The sequence below is a fragment of the Gopherus evgoodei genome, chromosome 1 (assembly GCF_007399415.2).
Source record: "Gopherus evgoodei ecotype Sinaloan lineage chromosome 1, rGopEvg1_v1.p, whole genome shotgun sequence".
Taxonomy (NCBI): Eukaryota; Metazoa; Chordata; order Testudines; family Testudinidae; genus Gopherus; species Gopherus evgoodei.
This window is the reverse complement of record NC_044322.1, coordinates 269,531,358-269,552,961: the sequence shown is the minus strand read 5'-3', so window position 1 is coordinate 269,552,961 and position 21,604 is coordinate 269,531,358. Positions and strand designations below refer to the sequence as shown.

The 21,604-nt window shown below is 56.0% G+C and overlaps 1 protein-coding gene across 3 annotated transcripts; it reads right to left on the bottom strand.

Annotated features, from left to right (window-relative positions):
- Positions 1-1,480: 1,480 nt before the first annotated feature.
- On the bottom strand, positions 1,481-21,344 carry GGA1 (golgi associated, gamma adaptin ear containing, ARF binding protein 1). Of its 3 annotated transcripts, none has more exons than XM_030545790.1 (17): positions 21,210-21,344; positions 17,107-17,191; positions 14,123-14,198; positions 13,306-13,404; positions 12,615-12,738; positions 11,918-12,018; positions 10,179-10,259; positions 9,467-9,604; positions 9,212-9,293; positions 8,640-8,747; positions 8,130-8,285; positions 6,977-7,032; positions 5,401-5,573; positions 4,988-5,277; positions 4,612-4,781; positions 3,849-3,959; positions 1,481-3,629 (listed from the first exon to the last, which is right to left on the bottom strand). In XM_030545790.1, the coding sequence occupies exons 1-17, from the start codon at positions 21,238-21,240 to the stop codon at positions 3,519-3,521; spliced, it is 1,992 nt and encodes a 663-aa protein (XP_030401650.1). In that variant the 5' UTR covers positions 21,241-21,344; the 3' UTR covers positions 1,481-3,518. The 3 variants fall into 3 exon arrangements, with proteins under 3 accessions (XP_030401650.1, XP_030401651.1, XP_030401652.1); XM_030545791.1 differs by having other exon boundaries at positions 8,640-8,744; XM_030545792.1 differs by lacking the exon at positions 3,849-3,959.
- Positions 21,345-21,604: the final 260 nt, after the last annotated feature.

The window sequence follows — 21,604 nt, the reverse complement described above, 5'->3', positions numbered from 1 at the left end:
CTACAGTCGAACAAGAGTGAGGTTTACGGACAACAGTGGCCAAAGACACCAAGTCAAGGCAACCCCAAGAGGGAGTCTCTGTGCTACTCTGTGGGACCACTGTGACTGCCCCTTCCCTCCCCGACTCCTTAGCCAGACTCCACAGGGATCAAACCCAGTGCCCAAGAAGCTGCTAGCTGAGCTTCAGCACTCAGAGGCCCTAGGTGTAGGGGCAGTAGGGGAAGCCAGTGCATAGAGGGTGAAAACCCCCAGCAGGGGGCACTCCTGCCTGCTATGGGATCCATTTAATGAGGCCTCCCTGCCACTCCTGGACTGGGAATGAGGATCCAAACCACCTGTGCACCATGGACTTTGGTAGCCACCCTAGCTGGCATTTAACGGTGGGAGTTGGCAATAGGGACACAGCCCTCAGACCAGCCCCACTATCTCAGAGACACAGGGCTACAGCAGGAATGGGGATGGGAAAACCCCACCCTCAAGTTGCAGCCGACCGTTACTGCTACTTCCCCAAACCAACCATCTTCCCAGCCCCCTTGGGAGGCCAGCGGGGCCTCACAGCACAGCGTGTGACAAGACGCGCTGCGGCAGCTGCTGCAGAGGCTCCCACAGAACACCCCAGGGGAAGAGGAAGTGGGGACAGTTACCAACAGCCAGCCAAGCCGCTTGGCTGCAAACAGCACTTGAACCTGGACTAAGACTGTTCAGTCAGGGGGCTTGACAGTCAGGGTTAACCCCGGCACCAGGAGTTCCTAGCAATCCTCTCCAGGGTGGGAATGCTCAGCCCTGCAGAGCGCAGTCCCCTTCCTCCATCCTCCTTCAACCTGGGGAGCAGCAGGGGTGACAGGCAGCTCTTCCTGACATCAGCCTTGCACAGAAAAAGGAATTGAGAAACCGGGGAGAGGCATTCCAGCCCAAAACAGGAGCAGGTGCTGCTCCCAGTCCAGTGATCCAAGACCATGAAACCCAGAGCAGCTCCAGCTAGCCAGCAAGTGGATTCACAGCTCTTGTTTGCACTGGCATGTGGTTCCCGCAGGGCAGGGCAGTGAACAAAGTCCAGGGAGGCTCCTGAGTTTCATGGCTAGGCTAAATGAGCTAGGGTGAGTGTCCAGGCCAGGTTTGGGTTTGAACTCAGGTTTGGCTGCTGTAGACAGAGCTCAAGGTGGGTGGAAGGCACCATCCAGCCCCTGCCTCCCCGTCACTGGGGATCCATGCTGTATTTGTCTAGGCTGCAGCATGCTGACATGGGCAGAGGGAACGGGGACACTTCCAGCACGTGAGTACAGCCTTCTCCCCAGGTCTGGCTGCACTGAGAGGAATCCCCACATCAGGGATGGAAGTCTCCCTGGCACCAACGGGAGCACTCACCTTAGCTGGGAGGGCGTAGGGACACCGACAGTGAGTTTCCATGGCTTACAGGTGTGGGGCTCACTGGTGACAGCAGGGGGAGCTCTGCCCAAGTCTGACTCAGGAAACACAGACATCAGGAAAGAACACTCTTTATTTCCCATAAATACAGCAGATTTCGCGCCGGGCGGTTTTTTAAATCCTTTTCCATGTACAGAATTTGTACCGAAAATATATACAAGTCTGTTCGAGAACCAACAAGATCTGCAAAGAAAATCCCTACAAAAACCCTGAAAGAGACCAGAAAAGAAAATAAGATGCAGTAGAGCCCCACCTCACAGAGGCCTTCCCTCCAACCCCTCCTCCCACTCCATGCTCTAGGCCCCCACCCCCAGAGCAATTCTGATTCCCCCAAGACAGGAGCACAGCCCCACTGGTTGGCCTTCGACACATGGATCGAGCCCTCACTTGTGGGCAAGGCCCCTATGCCAGCACCCTCTCTCCAACGCATCTTGAGGGAGACGTTTTTCCCATGACATGCAGGTCAGTTGCAAATAGACGGAGCCCTCTCAGCACAGAGCCTGAAACCTGCCTAGGGGTGGGCAGGGGAAGAGGGGTTAGTGCAGCCTTCGACATAATCAGCAAAATGAAGGTATAGTGGGGAAGGACGCAGCTTGCAGCTCAACCATTAATCCATCTGTTCCCCTCCCTACCGGCATCATGGTCCAACAGATACCAGTTTTACGTCACAGTGATTGAACTGCTGGAATCCCAGATGCACGGAGAAAGACCTGCCCTTATGTCAGTCAGATGGAGCATCAGGAGTTTCCTATGTCCCTCCAAAGAGCCCTCTGGAATCTGGGCTCCCTCATCGCTAACCTGCACTGAGTCAGCTCCTCCGGGAACAGTGCCGAGAAATGCCCCCTTCCCCTGTACCAACATGTGGGGCTCTACCAGCAGGGTTCCCCTTTGAAGTCCTCAGGCAGCTGCCTGCACTCTCCTGGGTGGCAGGTGGGGTGGGGTGGGGGGGACTCCTCTGCTGGCCCATCCTCACAAGAGGAAGGACATAAACCCCCCAAACCAAGGAGTTCAAATGGTGAGATGGAAGAAGGGCTTTTAGCTGCTTCTCATCACAGGCTCCTGCAACAGATGGGGAGGGGAGGGGAGGAGCCTGCAAGTTGGAACAGCCTCATCCGAGCCCAGGAGTGGAGACATGCTGAATACCTGCTCCTCTTCCTCACTGTTGCCCAAGGAGGCCACGCTGCTTTCTTGCTAGTCCTTCTTGCATACGGCATGTTGTCCCCCACCCCCACCGTGACCCTGACCGCTTGCTGCAATGGGACATGGTCTGACAGGGCATGGCCAGTTCCAGACCCCCCCTCCCCCTGCCTGAGTCAGCGGCTGGGAGCCAGGATGCAGCCTGGGTGCCATGGAACTGAAGAGCTCCCTGCTGGCATTACACAGGCTCGGTGTCACAGAGCAGCCAGTCTCCCCAGCACTGCTCTGCCCCGGGGCGGGAGCCAAGGACTCTGGGAAACCTGCCCCCAGCAGGGACGGATACCTGCTCTGCGGTGAAGGGAGGTCAAGGCCCCTCGCCCAGCCCGTTCAGCCTTGCTCCACACGGTTTCTCGGGGTGATCCCACCGTGGGTAGGGAATCATGACGGGGTGGGGAGAGATGACTTGAGGCTGCAAAGGGGGAGCCCCCAAAGTTACCCCCAGAGGTCCCAGAGTGGAGTTTGCTAGGAGTAGGGACTGGATGGGGAGTCTGAAGCAGATCGAGGGTCAGGAGCAGCAAAGGCCCTACATCAGGAGAGGAAGGAGGATCCCCAGATTCTGCCCCCAGGCCAGTGTTTGTTAGTGTTGCTCTCAGCTGATCATTACGCCTAATGCTGAAGGGGAAGCAGGGTTAGAAGAGAAGCGGGAGGGGAGGCTGGATTACAAGAGCAGGGAAGACGGTCAGAGCAGCTTCTTGCTCAATCCCGGTCCCCCACCCTGCACTGAGCCGACACCCTCCTTCCCTGGGCTCAGCTCTCATCCGCAGGCCTTCACACACACTGCTGCTGCTCCCTGGCCCCAGTGGCTAGTTTCAGAGTCCACGCGCCGGCCCCAGGAGACTCCAGTCCTGCAGGCATGCAGAGTCCTTGGGATTTGGGAACAGCACCCTTCCCTGGCCCTAGAGGCTGCCCCAGGACTCTGGAGGGGGGAACTGGTCCACATCCCCCATTTCATTGTAGGTTTGCTCCCCCATGGTGAAGGTCAGCTTGTATCGCAGTCTCACTTTCTCCTGGGAAGAGAAGGGAAATGCGATCAGGAGGTGGGGCAGGGGGATGTGGTTTGAGAGACTCACACACAGGAGGGCAGAAGGGGCTTGGGAAAGCTGGCATGAGCATGGGAACGAGAGAGGGAGTTGCAGGTCAGGGAGAGAGGCGCCAGCCCCATCCTAGAGCAGCACAGGGAGACGCTTGCCCCAGGGGGCTCTGTGCAGCAAGGGAGGTGCCCTTACCTTCTGCGGGTTGGCAAGCAGCAGGACTTGTGTGATGGCAGTCGGGTGGACGATGGGGTTAAACGCCGGGAGCTCTGTCCCTGAGGGCGGCTGTAGCTTGACCTTCATCACCTGTGGTGAGAGGCCGGGGCATCACCATCTGATACCTCCAGAGGAGGGTGATAGGGCCCAGTTGTCTAAATTTGAGCATAGACTCTGCCCCATGAGGGCAGGCATCCCCATCCAGTCACCCGAGTCAGAAACTCCCCAGAGGGTGCTCAGTCACTCCCAGCCCTCGCTACTAGCCTAGCTCTCCCACAGCCCTCCCTGCCTGCTGATCTCAAAGCACTTCCCAGAGGCCAGTGACATATAGTTGCCCTGCTTTACAGGGAGAGATGCTGAGGGGAAGTGACTTGCCAAGGTCACCCAGCAGGTCAGTGGCACAGCTGGGACTAGAGCCCGTACCTCCTGGCACTCTCCACTGGATCATGCTTGGCCCCTGGACCAGAGATTTCCATCCACCAGGTGCGGAGGAACACAGCTATTAGCAGTGGGGTGGGGAGAAGAGAAGGAATGAACTCAGCCCCCAGCTTGGAGCCCTCCCCACCCCAAATCTGCCTTCACTGCAGTGTGCATAAATAGACTGAGGATCTGGGGTTTGTGTGGGGGGAAAAAGAAACACAACCGTTGCAAGCTCCCAAGATCGGGTCAGGAGCAGTAAACACCTCCCCAATCCCACCCCCCAAGAGGATCCAGCCTTCTCTCCCAGTCCTGGGGACACTACCTTGGGGACGGCAGACTGAAAGACGATGTTGCGGATGGGCAGCGGGGCTGTGCTGAGCATGGAGATCACTACCACCAGTATGTCAGGCCGCTCGGGCAAAGAGTCTCGGGCAAAGTGGAAGAGGACCCGGAAGCCATGCTGGTCGTAGACAGTCACCGGGAGGATGCTGCCTGCAAGGAGGGGAGACCAGGGAACAGCATCAGTAGGAGCAGAGAGATGGGCACTGGGTGGAGCCTATCATGCTACATAGACATGGGACTGATGGAAACTCCCAGACGGGACAACCAGCCCCGTGGGCCCTCTCCTAGACCCAGTCAGGTGAGGATTCCTTATAACCCTGCCGCCCCCAGCCAGCGGTCTCTTCCCCCTCACTCACTGGGTTTGATAGACTCCAGAGGGACTGTGATGTTTGCCAGCGAGATCTCCTGGGGGGACGTGGGAGTGGGGAGCCCCAGCGCGGGCGGCATAGCTCCAGCTGGCGTGGGGGTGGTTCTCGGAAGTGTGGCAGGGGCAGACTGCTCCAAAGGAGGTGGTAGGGGGGCCGCAGGGCTCGAGGAGATGCTCCGGAGCAGGGTGGGGGTGCTACTGGTGGCAGTCACTGAGGTGCCAGAGCTTGTCTTGTTCTGGAGGTCCCGTAATGTGAGCCGGGGGGGCGGCTGCTTCTCCCTGGGAGTGGAAGAGATAAGGGAGCAGGCCATCGGACCAAGCACATGGTGCTTGGAACAGGGCTAAGGAAAGGCCGGCTGATCCCGTCCGTTCCTCACCCCCGATCCTGGCCCTGGCTCTTACCATCGGACTTGCTGTGACTCTGGAGGCAGGGACTGTTGTAACAGAGTCTTCCCCAGCAGATCCAGGTCATCCAGGCCACTGGTGACAGGGGAAGGGCCAGGGGCGGGTGTTCCTGCCTCTGCTTTAAGTGCTGGAGCAGTGGCGACGGAGGGCAGGCTGGGCTCACTGCTATCCTGCAATGACAGCCAGAGGGCACTACAGCAAGGGACACACCTAGCTCAACAGCCAGCCTGCGCCTGGGGTTTGTACAACACTGCTCCTCAGCACTCTGTGTGCCGCTGCTACCTGCACAGGTCCTCTGCCCCACACACCGCCGTCCCCGTCACGCGCGCCGCACCCCCCTCTGCCCAACACACTGCCGTCCCTGTCACGCATGTCATTTCTCCCTCTGCCCCACACACCGCCGTCCCCGTCACGCACGCCGCACAGGTTCTCTGCCCCACACACCGCCGTCCCCGTCACGCGCGCCAAACCCCACTCTGCCCGACACACCACCGTCCCCATCACGCGCGCTGCACCCCCCTCTGCCCCACACACCGCCGTCCCCGTCACGCAGGTCCTCTGCCTGACACACTGCCGTCCCCGTCACGCGCGCTGCACAGGTCCTCTGCCCACACACCGCCGTCCCCACCACGCGTGCCGCATCCCCCTCTGCCCCACACACCGCCGTCCCTGTCATGCGCGCCGCACAGGTCCTCTGCCCCACAACCGCCATCCCCGTCACGCACGCCACACAGGTCCTCTGCCCCACACACTGCCATCCCCGTCACACGCACCGCACCCCCCTCTGCCCCACACACCGCCGTCCCCGTCACGCACGCCGCACCCCGCTCTGCCCCACACGCCACCGTCCCCGTCACGCACGCTGCAGCCCCCTCTGCCCCACACACCGCCGTCCCCGTCACAAGCGCCACACCCCCCTCTGCCCGACACACCGTCATCCAGTCACACATGGCACACCCCTCTGCCCCCCCCACACACACCTCCGTCCACATCACACGCCACACCTGTGCCCCACACCGCCATCCATGTCACATATGCCGCTCCCCCCTCTGCCCCACAGCACAGTTACCGTCACAGACGCCGCACACCCCTCTGCCCCACACACCACAGTCCACGTCATACACGCCGCTCCGCTCTGCCCCACATGCCACCATTTCTGTTGCACACACCGCTCCCCTCTGCTCCAAATGCCACCATCCCTGGCACGCACTCCGCACTCCCCGTGCCCCACACACCGCCGTCCATGTCACATGCGCTGCCATCTCCGTCACACATGCCACACCCCCGTGCCCCATATACTTCCATCCCCACCACACACGCAGCTCCCCCCTCTGCCCCACGCTCACCGCCGTCTGTGCCACATGCCACAACCCCTGTGCCCCAGACACCGCACTCCCTGTCACATACACTCCTCACATCCCCATCACATATGTAGCACCACCCCTCTATCCCACGCGCTGCCCCACCATTCCCAGTGCGTATACACCACCGCCCCTAGTAACCATGATGCCTCATCTTCAGAGTCTCTTCCTCCCTCTCACAAACTACTGCCCTTCTGCTCTGAGGTTGTTACCTGGAAACTGTTCCAGCCGCTGCTGTCCCCAGCCTGGGGGGCCGGGTCATTCAGTCCTGTGAGAAGAAAAGAGCCGACATGAGAAAAGAGCCCTGCGGTTAACTGAAGCGGGGACTGACAGCCTGCGAGGTGAGCAGGTGCCAATCAGACCTGGGTGGGGTGGGGAAGACATGCAGGGATGGAGGGCTGGGAAGAAAGCAAAGTGCCCCTAGTTTCCACTCCATCAGGTCTGGTCACTCCCCACTCTCCATCAGCTTCTTTCTCTGGTTCCAGGCTACTCAGTTGCCCTTCAGCACACAGGGGACAGGCAGGGACCCAAGAGAGTCAATGGCACAAGGTGGCCCCTCAAAACATCCATCAACGATCCTACCCCCCCGAGGCAGACAGAGGACAATCACTAAAGGGAACATCTTCCAAAGCCCCTAAGTGATTTAGGAGCCTATTTCCCATAATAGCCTCCTTGGGAGCTGCATTCCCTGGGATCTACTCTGCATCGGCAGCCCGCAGTGTGTGTTGGCAACATATCTGTACAAGGCAGCTCCCCGGGACATCAGCAGCCCCAGTAACAGAGTGGAGGCCCCCGGGGCGGAGATCCCCACCCCTCTGTGTTCGTAACCATTAGCTCCTGTGCTACGTTGTGTCTGCGCACAAGAGGTTTACTGCACTCTAGGAAACGAGAGCTGCTTGCGAAGGGCCCAGGTGCTCGCAAGGCACGAAGACGCAGAAGCGAATGGGGTTTCCCGCGTGGCAGTGCGGAGCAGTAACCTCTCGGCCTGCCAGGACGTGTCTATGCTCCCAGCCTGGGTAGACAGACTGGTGCTAGCGGGACCGAGCTCAGGTGCTAACAGTAGCAGTGTGGATGTTGCCGCTCAGGCTCTCATGCCCACGTGACCCCTGGCTCTGAGCTCGGGGCACCAGCCTGAGTCTCCGCCAGAGCCACAACGTCCCCACTGCTATTTGCAGCACGATAGCTTGAGCCCCCCTAGCGCCAGTCTGACTGCCCTGCCCAGGCGGGGAGGCTCGTTGCCAGCTGCAGTGCAGACATACCCCCCTCAAGACACCGTCAGCCTTTCCCAGCAGCAGCTATCCCCCTTCAAGACGCCGCTCGCCTGCAAACCATGCAGTAACAGACGAGCGTTTTCTCCCTCCTCACCAAGAGACATGAGCTCGTCATCCAGCAGGGAGATGGAGCTGCCTGGGTCAGGCACAGGGAGCATGGAGCCACCCAACAGGGTGGGTAAGGCTGGGTAGGAGGGGCCCGGCACTGGCATGTCCAGTCCCGACAGGTCCAGGAGGGCTGAGGTGCTGCCTGTAGGGAAGACACAGAGGCTTTGATCACTGAGCAGCTGTAAAGAGAGAAGTCCCTTCCTTAATCTTCTCACTCTGCTGGGAGCTGGCTTGGTCACCAATCTGCCTTCTTACCCCCACGCCCCTCTCTGCTCCCCCTTCTGGCTTCAGCCTCACCCACAGTCTCTGATCACCCCTCCCAAAGCATCTTTCGCATGTCATCTGGCTCACCAAGTGTCTTCCTCATCTCAGCCTCCCAGTTACCCTGCTCCAGGCCCCCAACTGCACCTTTCCACCTCCCCTGGGGCTGCCTGGCTGCCACCTCCCCTGGCTGAATCTCCCCCTTAACTCCCCTCCCCCATTGAGGGCTCCTCACCTCGGAGGGGGCCAGCCACAGTCTCTCCATTGATCTCCTCTCCTCTCACAAGCTGCTTGTACAGGTTGATCACCTGGGTCAGGTTGTCATTGGCCTGCAGGATTTCTGCTGCAATAGAAGGGGCAGGGGATTTGAAGGCAGAAGAGGAGGTGGGGTGTCAAGTGGCAGCCCGGCCACGTGCAGCCCCTGGCATTCCCTGTCCCCCTACAGACTGGGGCAGAGGAGAGCCAGGGAACTGACTCTTTGCTCTGGCAAAGACATCTTTGTTATCGCAGCTCCATGCCCCAGAGCAATCGCTCATTGCCCGGGTTATCCTCTGATCTGCCACACACCCCTCCACCATTGCACTTTCAATGGCATGTTGAACATAGTTCCCCTGATTCACTGTCTGGCCACGCACGACACACAGCTGGGCTTCCCCCAGCACCCACTTACCGATCAGCCCCAGGGGGATGGCCCAGCGGGCAGGGTTGAGGTGGGGTGCATAGCAATGCAATGTCGGACGCAGCTGAAGGGCAGGCGGAGGGGGTAGCGAGTGGGGCTGTGCTGTGGTGGCGGGCAGCTCGGCTTACCTAGCGCCTCGTCGTTGTCCTCTGTGTCACTGGCGAGCCGGAACAGCATGGGCCTCAGGCGCTCGCAGCGCTGGCACAGCTCCTGGGGGAGAGAAAGGGGGCGGAGGTGGGCGGCAGGGAAGCGCTCAGGAGAGGATGGGGAAAGGGAGGTGGCAGGAGCTGCAGAGTAAAAACCCACTGAACCCTAGGGCCCCTCTACCTCACCCTGGTGTGGGAGACAGAGGGAAGTGACTCGGGGGCAGTCCCCGCCCTCACCTTCATGAGGTCCTCGCTGCTCTCCGTTGTTTCCCCCTTGCTGTAGTTGGTTACCATCTCCGTCAGCAGCTTCACGTTGTTGTTCACCTCCTCGATGGCGTTCGTACGCTTGGAGATCTTCTCCATTCGCTTCTGGTCCTGGAGCAGGAGAAGCAGAGGGGTGAGAGGGGGTCTGATGTCCTCCCTCCCCACAAGTTGGGACTGGGACGGCTACGCCAGCGGGCACAGAGCGGCCTCCCCCTTTGAATGACATCTGGAGAGAGCAGGGCAGGGATGGGCTCCTCCTGGAATGGTTTCGGCTTGGGTGGAGAGATTCAGTTTACACTGGTGACCATCCTGCACCCACTGCATGACACAAGGGCTAGGATTGCACCAGCAAAGGGTGCCACAGCAGGGTATGTGCTCCAAGAACGCCTTCTGTGCCTATGTCCCATGTCTCCCTCCACCTCCACCTGACTGGGGAGAGCAGAATTTACTTCCAAATCCCAGGGATCTCTCTCCTCACCCCCCTATTGGCCCCTCCCCTGATGTCATGGGAAGTGGGCTCCCTTGTTTGCGAGGTCAATACGGTGATGCAAGCACACTAGCCATATGCTCCACCCCATCCCAGGGCCTCTCTGCATCCTGTGCCAGGCTTCTCCTCCCCAGGGGGTTGTGGTGGATAAATCCTCAGTGCTCCTTCCCTGCTGACAGACTGTATGAGCAAATTCACCTCCTGAACCATTTCCTTGATCAGCTTGTTGGCAGCCCGGAGGTCCTCAGAATGGGAGCTTTTCAGCAGGCGAGCCAGCATCTGCAAGAGAGACAGGGAGGCACGTGGACTGGGGCAGAGGAGGCAATTCCAAGCCTGGGTGGCTGGAAGAAGGAGTCACTCTAAAGCAGATGGTTCCCAGAAAGACTGTTCTGTTAACACAGAACTAAGGCTGGGGCATCGCTGATGAACGGAACACCCACGCCCTCAGCACAGGGAAGAGCCTGAACGTTTGAGAGTCCAGTTAAAGGGCCACAAATGACCTCAAAGGTGAGAGGCAAAGGGAAACATAACTGGGCTTGTGCCTTTGTTTGCCTTTGTGCCTTTAGTATGTATCTTTCTGATACATACTAAAGAACCTCAAAGGTCCCCCAACATGCCACACAGACATGATTTTTTCTGGCTTGTTTTATTACATTAGAAATTCCGGCCTTGTCTGACGTATAGGGAGCTGGAGACCAACTTCTCCAGCACAGAGGAAGCAAAACCTGATTAACAGAGAAAAGCGACACCTGACAGAAGGCATTTTTCCTCAGGCCCAGTCTACACACAGTTTTTGGTCCTAGTATAGCTATGTTGGCTGGGGGAGTGACTTTTCGCTTGTACCAGGAATGGCAGCACAACCCCCTAGAGTGGCTGCATTTATACCCTGATAGAGGCTCTTACACTGGCCTACCTTATTCCCCATCCCATACGAGAATAGCTATACAGGTCAGCACACATCGCAGTTACACTGGTATAACTATGTCCACGCTGGAGGGTGGAGGAGTGGGTAGGGTTCAGCTTCAATTCTACCAGTATCGTCCAAGTGCCACAACTCGTGTGTTTAGCCATGCCCCAGACTCGTTAAAGCGTTGCCTTTGTTAATGGTAATGAATAACCCCTGGGAGTAAAGCTCTCTCTGTTAGCTTCAGACCCAGTGCCCTTCCTACACACTCATCCACTCACCCTCACAGCCACACTCACCCTTTGGAGTCATCACTAAGGAGTTGTTCCAACAAGAGGTGACTTTTTCCAGACGCTTCTCTACAAACACTTTGTCCAATTAACATTGGACCCTCCCGCCAAGTCTCCTGTGCAGAGCTAGAAACAGCTGGATAGCCTTGACTATGGAGCTGCTGCCACGGGAGCCTCATTCCAGCTTTCCCCATTTTAAGAGCATCAGCACTGCCAGAGCGGAAGAGAGCGGTGGCTTATCCATCTGGTATCCCAGCTGTGAGGGAGGCCGATGCTGGATGGTTCAAGGGAGGGTTAAACAATTGGGCCATATGTGTCCTGGGGGGAGGGAGAGGAAGAGCATCTGCGCTCTGAGCTGCAATCAGTTTATGCCACGTGGCAAGAGGAGCCATCGCCCCGGTAATATTCCGGCAGCTGCAATTCATTCATACGAGTGTCAATGCTAGGTCATACTAGTCCCCATGCTATCACCCTAATCAGTATCCGGCAGCATCAAGTTCAACAGGTCAAATAGCAAGTTTCTCTCTAAGGGCCCAATTCAGAGCCCACTGAAATCAGTGGGAATCTCTCTACTGGTTTGCTTTGGATCACGCCCTAAGCACATCCCCTTCCTGAGCACAGCACACAGCAGGCAAATGAACTCCTGGTTATGTTGCTGCGCCAGCCAGCCCCACGGACGGAGATGAGAGAGCACAGACGCAGGAAGGCCAGGCCTTCTGCTCCTCCTCCCACAGAGCCCTCACCTTGGACTTCTCTTCGTCATCAAAGATGATGTTCTTGGGCCGGGGGGGAGGCAGGGGCAAGGGAGCCTCGTCCGGCAGCTTCGGGTCGCTCTTCACGATTCCTGCAGGGGAGAGGAGCAGAAACATCACCGGGCCCGGCCCTCACCTCACTGGAGCGGTGCTGGGGTTACCAGATGGCTCTTCTGCTAACCCCGCTCCAGGAAGCCCTGATCTAGGCCTCACACAATGGACATCATCTTTCCCTCTGGCCAGTCCAATTCCTCTCTGCGTCAGGGTTGGGGTTGGAATTGGGGGGCATGCTCCACCCACCCCCTGCTCCAGCCGTGCATCGTCTGCAGCGTCTCCAAATCCCCACTAGCAGGAAATCATCCCAGTCATTCCATGAATCACATGTCCTGGTCTGTTATAACCCTATTATTCCTATGGCCCCACCTCTTATGAAGCCACATCTGCGGGGAGCTGGTGAGGAAGATAGATATCACCCCTTCACCCCACACACTGGTCAGACCACTAGAGACTCTCCCCCTCTTGCCTGGATTGCTAAAGTTCCCATTTGCTCCCTCTGGCCTCTGAATTGTGCAACCCATACAGAGGCTAGACCTGACCTGAGCATGGAGAAGGCCAGAATCCAGTCTGGACCCAGCTTCTGCCACAGCAGAGGAAGGCCCTTGCCCCAAAGGAGATACCTGGCTCTCACCTTGTTTCTTCAGCATGTGATAGGCCTCTGCGATCTTCACTTCCTGAGGTAGCCCCAGTGTCCAGCTGTACATCAGCTCCAGGATTTTCAACTTCACTTTCTCAGGAGTTCGGCTGCCTAGATACTGAGGGGAGAGGTGGGCAGAGCTGATCCATACACGGCCAACCTCTCAGGGAGAAGTGAGATGGCTCCCAACGGACAATGGAAGGGAAGGAGGAAGTTAGTAACGGCCCTTGCAACATGCCCCTTACTGTGGTTGGCCTCCAGCATACGGGGGCTGGGAGGGTGGGTGAGGCCCTGAGGGCCAGAGTTTATATGAGATTCCAGGCAGTAACTGTCAGTGTGAGGCAGCCCTCAGACACCCTGAGATGAAGGGCCAGTTTATGTCCCATTTGCTCAGCAGGGGGAAGGTGCATAAGGGGAAATTCCTCTGTAGAGGAGTTTACAGTGGCCAACGAGAAGCTGCCTTGCTATGTCCCAGTGGAACACAGAGGGAAGCAAACCTAGTCCTCCTCCCCCAAAACTTTCACTCCCAGCAATGGCCTCCTTTGGGAGTACACAGAGAGCAGGTAATGTAGATCTGCACAGGTTAGGGAGGGGAGTGGGGAAATCCCTACCCCAGCTCCACCTCTCTCTATATCCCTCACTGGCGCCTGACAGCCTGCCCTGCCAACGGGGCGCTGGCACCCACCTTAGGGGACACCACCTTGATGAGCTCGTTGAGGAAGCGGAACTTGCCCACCTCGTCGTGGAAGCGCTTGCCGCAGTTCTTCATGCAGGTCTCCAGCACCTGAGAGAGCAGAGGCCGAGTCAGGGTCAGCAGGCGGAGGAGCCGGCTCCCCTTGGCAGGACTGACCCCGCAGCATGAGGGAAAGGGAAAGCAGGCCCCACATCCTGGCTCGTGGGGTCAGGGTCACCAGGGAGGGACCCTGGGAGCCTCTGTTGCAGCCAGGCTGGTTCCCCCCTTCCATTTCATATCACAGGTGCCAGCCTTCTGACTAGAGAACAATCTGGCCCTACACAGGGCGGGCGCAGAGGCAGACGTGGTTACCTGAAACACACAGAAGACCACGGGAGGGGAGAAACAGCTGGTGGGAATGTCCTCTGGGCTCCCTCCCCCACCCTAGAGACAGGCAGTGAACCCTCGTGCTCATGTTAGTGTGTGTTGTGGTGGTTGGGGGGTAAATCCATCAGAGACACAGAAAACAGGGGAGCTCACAGCAGAGGCATTCATAGCACTAGCTCGGACTAGATTATGAGGGGCCTGATCCAAGGCCCATTCAAGCCACTCCCACTGATTCCCTCTGGGGTAAGATCCTCCACTTCAACTGAGATGGAACAACCTTCAGCCCAGGGGCAGTACTCTATCAGCCCTTCCCGACAGCCTGGGTGCACCAGGGCTTTAGCTGAGCAATATGGGAGAGTCCTCATAGTCCAAAGAGCAAAACTGGGCATTCCCCACCCTGGCTTTTAATCTGTCTAACCCGTCTGGAGAGTCTCTCCCTTACCGTTAAGGCCTGGATGGCTTCCCATTCCTGCGGAGACTGGATCTTGTGAGCTAAAAGTCGGGTGGCAAGTGGAGGACTGGAAGGGGAAAAAGCACAGTGGTTGTAGGGAGACAGTGTAACCTAAGAGATACAGCACTGGACTGGGACTCAGGAGATTGGGTTAATTTCCTGGCTGTGCCACTGGCCTGTTAGGTGACCTTGGGGAAAGTCACTTCCCCAGTCAGTGCCTCAGTTTCCCCATCTATAAAATGGGGACAATAATACTGATTTCCATTGCAAAGCACTTTGAGATCTTTTTTGATGAAAAACCTCTATATAAGGGCTAGATATTATTAATAACGAGAAATGGACCCGCATCTCTCCAGGGGACACAAGTCTTGCTCATACCTCTGGGTATGCACAAAGTCCTTACGGGGCTTGGGGCAAAGGGGCTAGTTTCAATAGCACATGGCAACTTCATTAATTAACTGATGGGGCTTTAGAGCATCTCTAATCCCAAAGGATCTCAAAGTCCTGTACAAATCTCTGTAGGAATCCTTCACTGCCCCACTAATGCAGCTGCCTCTGGGGTGGAATGTAGCTGTGATTCTGCACAAGCAAAGCTACACAGCAAAGTCATAAGGGGAGTGGGGGAAGAGAAGAGTGATCTTCCAGTGTGAAACTTTAGAGGTTGGCAGAGTGTTGTTATTCTTGTAGGAATTTGGCCAGGACTCCTGTTCTTGCAAAAAGAGCCGTGGGTCAGAAACAACCAGGACCTCAGTTTTACATCTCCTCGAGTAGCAACATCCTCCCTCTCCTCCCCCAAACACCATGTGAGGGCAGTGGAAGAGCCTGAAAGACATACTGAAAGTGCACCTTAAAAAGGGAGGCATCAACCCAACAAACTAGGAAGACTCGGCACAGAAAAGAACACAGCGGTGCCACACCATACTCCGAGCCACAGCTCACTTTGAGGAGAACAGACGTCCTTATGAGACAGAGAAGGGACAAAGAAAGAAAGAACAACTATGTCTACTCCAAAATTACACCTGTCACTTCTGTGGGAAAATCTGCAGGGCACCACTTGGGCTCCACAGCCACCTAAAAATCCACCAACGAACCCCCTTGGCATTGAGGCATAGCCGAAGAGGAGCAGGGCACAGTACTGCCTTAGAGAGAAGAAAGAGTGCCACCCACTGGGCTTTTATGCCATTTCCTGAAGCAGAAGGACTTTTCCCTGAGAGGTTCTCCCTGATTCAAGCACAGACTCAGAACGACCCTGCTTAGCTTACAAGATCGTGCATTTGGAATTCAGATATGTAACCTGGAGCTGTTAGAGCAGTGGTTCTCAACCAGGGGTACGTGTACCCCTGGAGGTTTGCCAAGATCTTTCAGGGGTACATCAACTAATCTAGATATTCGTCTAAGTTTACAACAGGCTATATAGAGAGCTAGGAACTTCCCTAGGGCAGTGCGGGGCCCGGGGTAGAAGTGATGAATCCGTCACTTCCAGGACCGACCGCTCTGGCCAATCACACCAGACCACGGGGTCCCGCAAAGCGCAGGTCGCCAAAGAACGGTCGCCCTGATTCGCCATACCCAAGGGACGGCTCTGTAGAGAGCACTAGCAAAGTCAGTACAAACTAAAATTTCATACAGACAATGACTTGTTTATACACGCTGATTTTCAGTGGCACTCACACTGCCCAGGTCCTGGCCAATGGTCTGGGGGGCTCTGCATTTTAATTTATTTTTAAATGAAGCTTCTTAAACATTTTAAAAACATTATTTACTATACATATGTCATAAACAGATGGTTAAGGGTTAATGTCTCTTTTACCTGTAAAGGGTTAAGAAGCTCAGTAAATCTGGCTGACACCTGACCAGAGGACCAATAGGGGGACAAAATACTTTCAAATCTTGGTGGAGGGAAGTCTTTGTGCTTTTTGTTTGGTTCGTTGTTCGCTCTCGGGACTGAGAGGGACGGGACATAATTCCAGGTTCTCCAAATCTTTCTGAATCAGTCTTTCATGTTTCAAAATTGTAAGTAGTAGCCAGGCAAGGCGGATTAGTCTTATGTTTGTTTTCTCAACTTGTAAATGTCTCTTTTTGCTGGATTTTTACCTCTGTTTGCTGTAACTCTGAATCTAAGGCTGGGGGGGGGGGCGGGGTCCCCCTCTGGTCTATATGAATCTAAGTACCCTGTAAAGCATTTTCCATCCTGATTTTACAGAGATAACTTTTACTTTTTTTCTTTCTTTAATTAAAAGCTTTCTTTTTAAGAACCCGATTGATTTTTCCTTGTTTAAAGATCCAAGGAGTTTGGATCGGTGAGAAGCCTCTCAAGGCAACCCAGGGAGGGGAAAGTCTGGGAGGAAAAGGAAGGGGATAGTTAATTTCACCTTGTTTTAAGACCCATGGGGTTTGGGTCTGGGTTCCCCAGGGAAGGTTTTGGGGGAACAGAAAGTGTGCCAGACACTAAATTCTGGCTGGTGGCAGCGTACCAGACCTAAGCTAGTAATTAAGCTTAGAAGCGTTCATGCAGGTCCCCACTTCTTGTACTCTAAAGTTCAAAGTGGGGAAAAAACCTTGACAACATACAGCAATAGTTTAGTTATATATTATAGACTTACAGAAAGAGACTTCTAAAAATGTTAAAATGTATTACTGGCACGCGAAACCTTAAACGAGAGTGAATAAATGAAGACTCGGCACAGCACTTCTGAAAGGTTGCCGACCCCTGTGCTATACACTGAAATGTAAATACAACATTTATATTCCATCTGAGTTATTTTATAATTACATGGTAAACATGAGAAAATCAGCAATTTTTCAGTAATAGTGGCTGTGACACTTTTGTATTTTTATGTCTGATTTTGTAAGCAAGTAGTTTGTAAGTGAGGTGTAACTCGTGGGTACCCAAGACAAATCAGACTCCAGAAAGGGGTACAGTGGTCTGAAAGGTTGAGAGCCGCTGTATTAGAGGGAGGAAGGAGTGTACTCACCCTTCTAGCTCCTTATTCAGCTGCTCACAGAAAGCATTGATGCTGTCCCAGTCCAGATCCTTGTTGAGAGGATTCGTAGCCCTGTCTGGATGTGAGAGAGAAGAAAAGAGAGTATCCTGTCAGAAACAGAATCTCCCACCCAGCGAGAATCAGCCACACAGGTTGTAAGGGTGGGGTGTAATACCAAGGCCACTCACTAACTCAGGAGTCTGGCCTTTCACAAGCTGCATTAACAGAGGTTCACACTGAGGGGAGAGCAGACCCTCCACATGCCTCCCCCAAAGGGGTCAAAACTGGAACTGAGATGGAAGCTAATGAAATACCATGGCAGGAAGTTTGCAAACATTACCAGCAGGTGAAGTTGGGAAGGGGATCAGAGCCACCCCAAAGAGAATCACTGAAATGTAGGGCTAGAAAGAACCTTGAGAAGTCATCAACTTCAGCCCCCTGCACTGAGGCAGGACCAAGTAAACCTAGACCAGGGGTCGGCAACCTACAGCACGGGTGCCAAACACAGCACACAAGCCGATTTTGAGTGGCACGCTGCTGCCTGCCGCGGTCCTGGCCCCCAGCCCCACTCAGACCCCCAGCCCACTGCTCTCCCCTGTGAGGGCAAGAGGCAGAAGCTTGGTCCTGCGGCAGCCAAACTTCCCCCCTCCCCCGCTTCTTCCCCCAGCTGTGCTGCTTTCCTGCCCCTCCTCCTCTCCTTCCCTGCTCAGATCAGCTGATGGCCCTTGCGAGGGGAAGGGGGAAGAGTGGCTCCCTGCTCCATAGAGGGAGAGAAGAGCCCTTGGGGAAGGGGGTGGAACAGGGCATATCCCTTCCAGCCCCCTGCCGTGAGCTGCTCAGGACAGGGCTGGGAACACCCCCAAGAGCCAAGCACCCCAGCCTTCTTGCCTGACTCCTGAACCCTGCCCCCCACACCCAGGCTTCTGCCCTGCACCCCCCCACCCCTCTGCCCTGACCCTTGAACCTCCCTGCACCCAGCCTTTTGCCTTGCATGCCCCACACCTCTCAGCCATGGCCCCTGAACTCCCCCCCCCAGCCTTCTGCCCTGACCCCCCCCCCAGCCTTCTGCCCTGCACTCCCCACACCCGAGCCCTGACCCCTGAACCCCACATACCCCCAGCCTTCTGCCCTACACCCCGAGACACACCCCCAGCCCTCTGCCCTGACCCTTGAAGCCCCCCACATCCAGTCTTCTGCCCTGCACCCCCCACATCCCCACTGCCCTCTGCCTTGAACCCCCCCACACACCCAGCCTTCTGCCCTACACCCCCTAGCCCTCTGCCCTGACCCTGAGCCCCCACACATCCAGCCTTCTGCCCTACACCCCCCACACACCCCCAGCCCTCTACCGACCCTTGAAACCCCCCATACCCAGTCTTTTGCCCTGTATGCCCCATACCCCCCAGCCCTCTTCCCTGACCCCTGCACCCCCCACTGCCCTCTGCCCTGCACCCCCCCACACACCCAGCCCTCTGCCCTGAACCCTCCCCACACACCCAGCCTTCTGCCCTACACCCCCTAGCCCTCTGCCCTGACCCTGAGCCCCCACACATCCAGCCTTCTGCCCTACACCCCCCACACACCCCCAGCCCTCTACCGACCCTTGAAACCCCCCATACCCAGTCTTTTGCCCTGTATGCCCCATACCCCCCAGCCCTCTGCCCTGACCCCTGCACTCCCCACTGCCCTCTGCCCTGCACCCCCCACCCCCAGCTCTCTGCCCTGAACCCCCCTACATCCCCAGCCTTCTGACCTACACCTCCCACACACCCCAGCCTCCTGCTCTGACCCCTGGACCCCCCCCCCCAGTCTGGAGTCTTGCTGCCAGCCCCTTGACAGCTGGCGTCCTGGCCGCAGGCCCCACTAAGCCAGCTGTCGGCCTAGGTGAACAGAACCCCAGGCTGGCAGCGAGTTGAGCAGGCTGGCGGTGTAAGATCAGCATTTTAATTTAATTTTAAATGAAGCTTCTTAAACATTTTGGAAACCTTGTTTACTTTACATACAACAATAGTTTAGTTATATATTTTAGACTTATAGAAAGAGACCTTCTAAAAACGTTAAAATGTATTACTGGCACGTGAAACTTTAAATTAGAGTGAATAAATGAAGACTTGGCACACCACTTCAGAAAGGCTGCCAACCCCTGACCTAGACCACCCCGACAAGTGTTTGTCCAGCCTGTTCTTAAACCTCCAATGGTGGGGATTTCACAACCTCCCTTGGAAACCTGTTCCAGAGCTCAACTACCTTTCCAGTTAGAAAGTTTTTCCTATTATCTAACCTAAATCTCCCTTGCTGCAGATTAAGCCCATTGCTTCTTGTCCTACCTTCAGTGGACATGGAGAACAATTGATCACCATCCGCTTTATAACAGCCCTTAATATATTGGAAGACTGTTATCAGGTCCCCCCTCGGTCTTCTTTTCTCAAGTATAAACATGCCCAGTTTCTTTAACCTTTCCTCACAGGCCAGGTTTTCAAAACCTTTTATAATTTTTGTTGCTGTCTTCTGGGGGCTATCCAATTGGTCTACATCCTTCCTAAAGTATGGCACCCAAAATTGGACACAGTACTCCAGCTGGGGCCTCACCTGCGCAGAGTACAGCAGTACAATTACTTCCTGTGTCTAAGGGCTTGTCTACACTAACTGATGTGTGGCAATCGATGCATCGCCGGTCGATTTAACGGGTCTAGTGAATGAGAAGCGCAAGGGGAGTCGTCTCCCGTTGACATAGGGTAGCATGAACCCCGCAGTAAGTAGATCTAAATACATCAACTTCAGCTACGTTATTCATGTAACTTAGATCGAACTCCCCCGGTAGTGTAGACGAGGCCTTACATATGACACTCCTATTCATACACCCCAAATGACATTAGCTCTTTGCACAACTGCATCATTGAGTCACATTCAATTTGTGATCCACTAAGCCCGCTAGATCCTTTTCAGTAGTGCTACCACCTAGTCAGTTTCTCCCTATTTTGTAGTTGTACATTTGATTTTTCCTTCCTGAGGTACTTTGCATTTGTCTTTATGGAATTTCATCATGTTGATTTCAGACCAATTCTCTACTTTGCCATAGTCCTTTTGAATTCTAATCCTGTCCTGCAACCTGCTTGGAACCCCTCCCAGTTTGGTGTAATCCACAAATTTTATAAGCATACTGTCCACTCCATTATCCTTCATTAACGAGAGCATAAATGAATGATGGGACTGGATCTGGATCAGAGTGTGAGTGGCAGGTGGATCTGTATAGCGGTAGTACCAAGGCCCCAACCAGATATCAAGGGCCGACTTCACTAGGCACTGCACACACATATTAAAGGAGAGTCCATGCCCAAAACGTTTATAATCTAAAATGTATGATTGAGAGACAACAGGTGCACACAACAAAGAGACAGAGGAGCACAAGTTAACATCAGCAGGATAACAAACTGCTTATGAGGGTGCAGTGGCTTGAGAACAAGCCTAAAAGCGAAGGATACTGACACCCACAGATCAGAGCTGGGGGTGGAACTGATCACGGCAGGGGTAGGTGCATGGGGGGCAGGGGTAGGAGCCAGGCGGCTGGGGGCCAGGCAGTGAGGTGGGCTCTCTGGTCTAGCAGGGGTGGACAGCCCAGCAGATCTGGAACGTGCCGTGGAAGCAATCAGGGAGGGGGAGGGGGTTGATCCGGTTCACACTGTAGCGCTGACAAGGGAGTGCTGAGGGGAGCTGATCCGGATCACACTGGAGCTGACGGAGGGATAGTGAGGGGGGATGATCCGGATCACATTGGCGCTGACGGAGGGACAGTGAGGGGGGATGATCCGGATCACATTGGCGCTGACGGAGGGACAGTGAGGGGGGGATGATCCGGATCACATTGGCGCTGACGGAGGGACAGTGAGCGGGGTTGATCCGGATCACACTGGCGCTGACGGAGGGACAGTGAGGGGGGTTGATCCGGATCACACTGGCGCTGACGGAGGGACAGTGAGCGGGGTTGATCCGGATCACACTGGCGCTGACGAGGGGGGTTGATCCGGATCCCCGGGCGGCAGGGCCGCGGGTGTCCGCGCGCGCGGAGGGCCCCGCTGCCCCCCAGCCCCACTCACTGATCCACGACTCCAGCGTGTCCGGCTCCATGGCGGCTCGTGCGGCCCCTGCCGCCCCTTGGCTTAAAAGGGCAACGTCCCTTCCGCTTTCCCGGCCCGGCGGCGCGGAGCCATCGAGATCGGGGAGAACCGTCTAGAGCGCCGCTATGGAGACCATAGAGCTCCCCATGTCCGCATAGAGCGTCTCGAGAATCACTAAAGCCGCTCAGCCTTCCGCTAGAGCGCCGCCTCCCCTAGCGCGTCAGCGCTGAAAACCATAGAGTTCGGGACGGGACACGTCCGCCGCGCCACGGGCCAGCAGACGAGACGAAGCGGAAGAACTGTCTAGAAGCCATTGCGTAGGTGCCATAGAGACCATCAGGCAGCGCTAGAGCGTCGAGAACAGGGTAGCGCCA

Excerpts from the sequence above, each read along its gene's own strand:
- GGA1 (XM_030545790.1), bottom strand. The coding sequence starts at position 21,240 with ATGGAGCCGGACACGCTGGAGTCGTGGATCA. Across the intron at positions 14,199-17,106 it reads CTGAATAAGGAGCTAGAAGG|TCCTCCACTTGCCACCCGAC; the intron begins GTGAGTACACTC and ends TTCCCCTTCCAG. Across the intron at positions 9,294-9,466 it reads GCAGCGAGGACCTCATGAAG|GAGCTGTGCCAGCGCTGCGA; the intron begins GTGAGGGCGGGG and ends TCTCTCCCCCAG.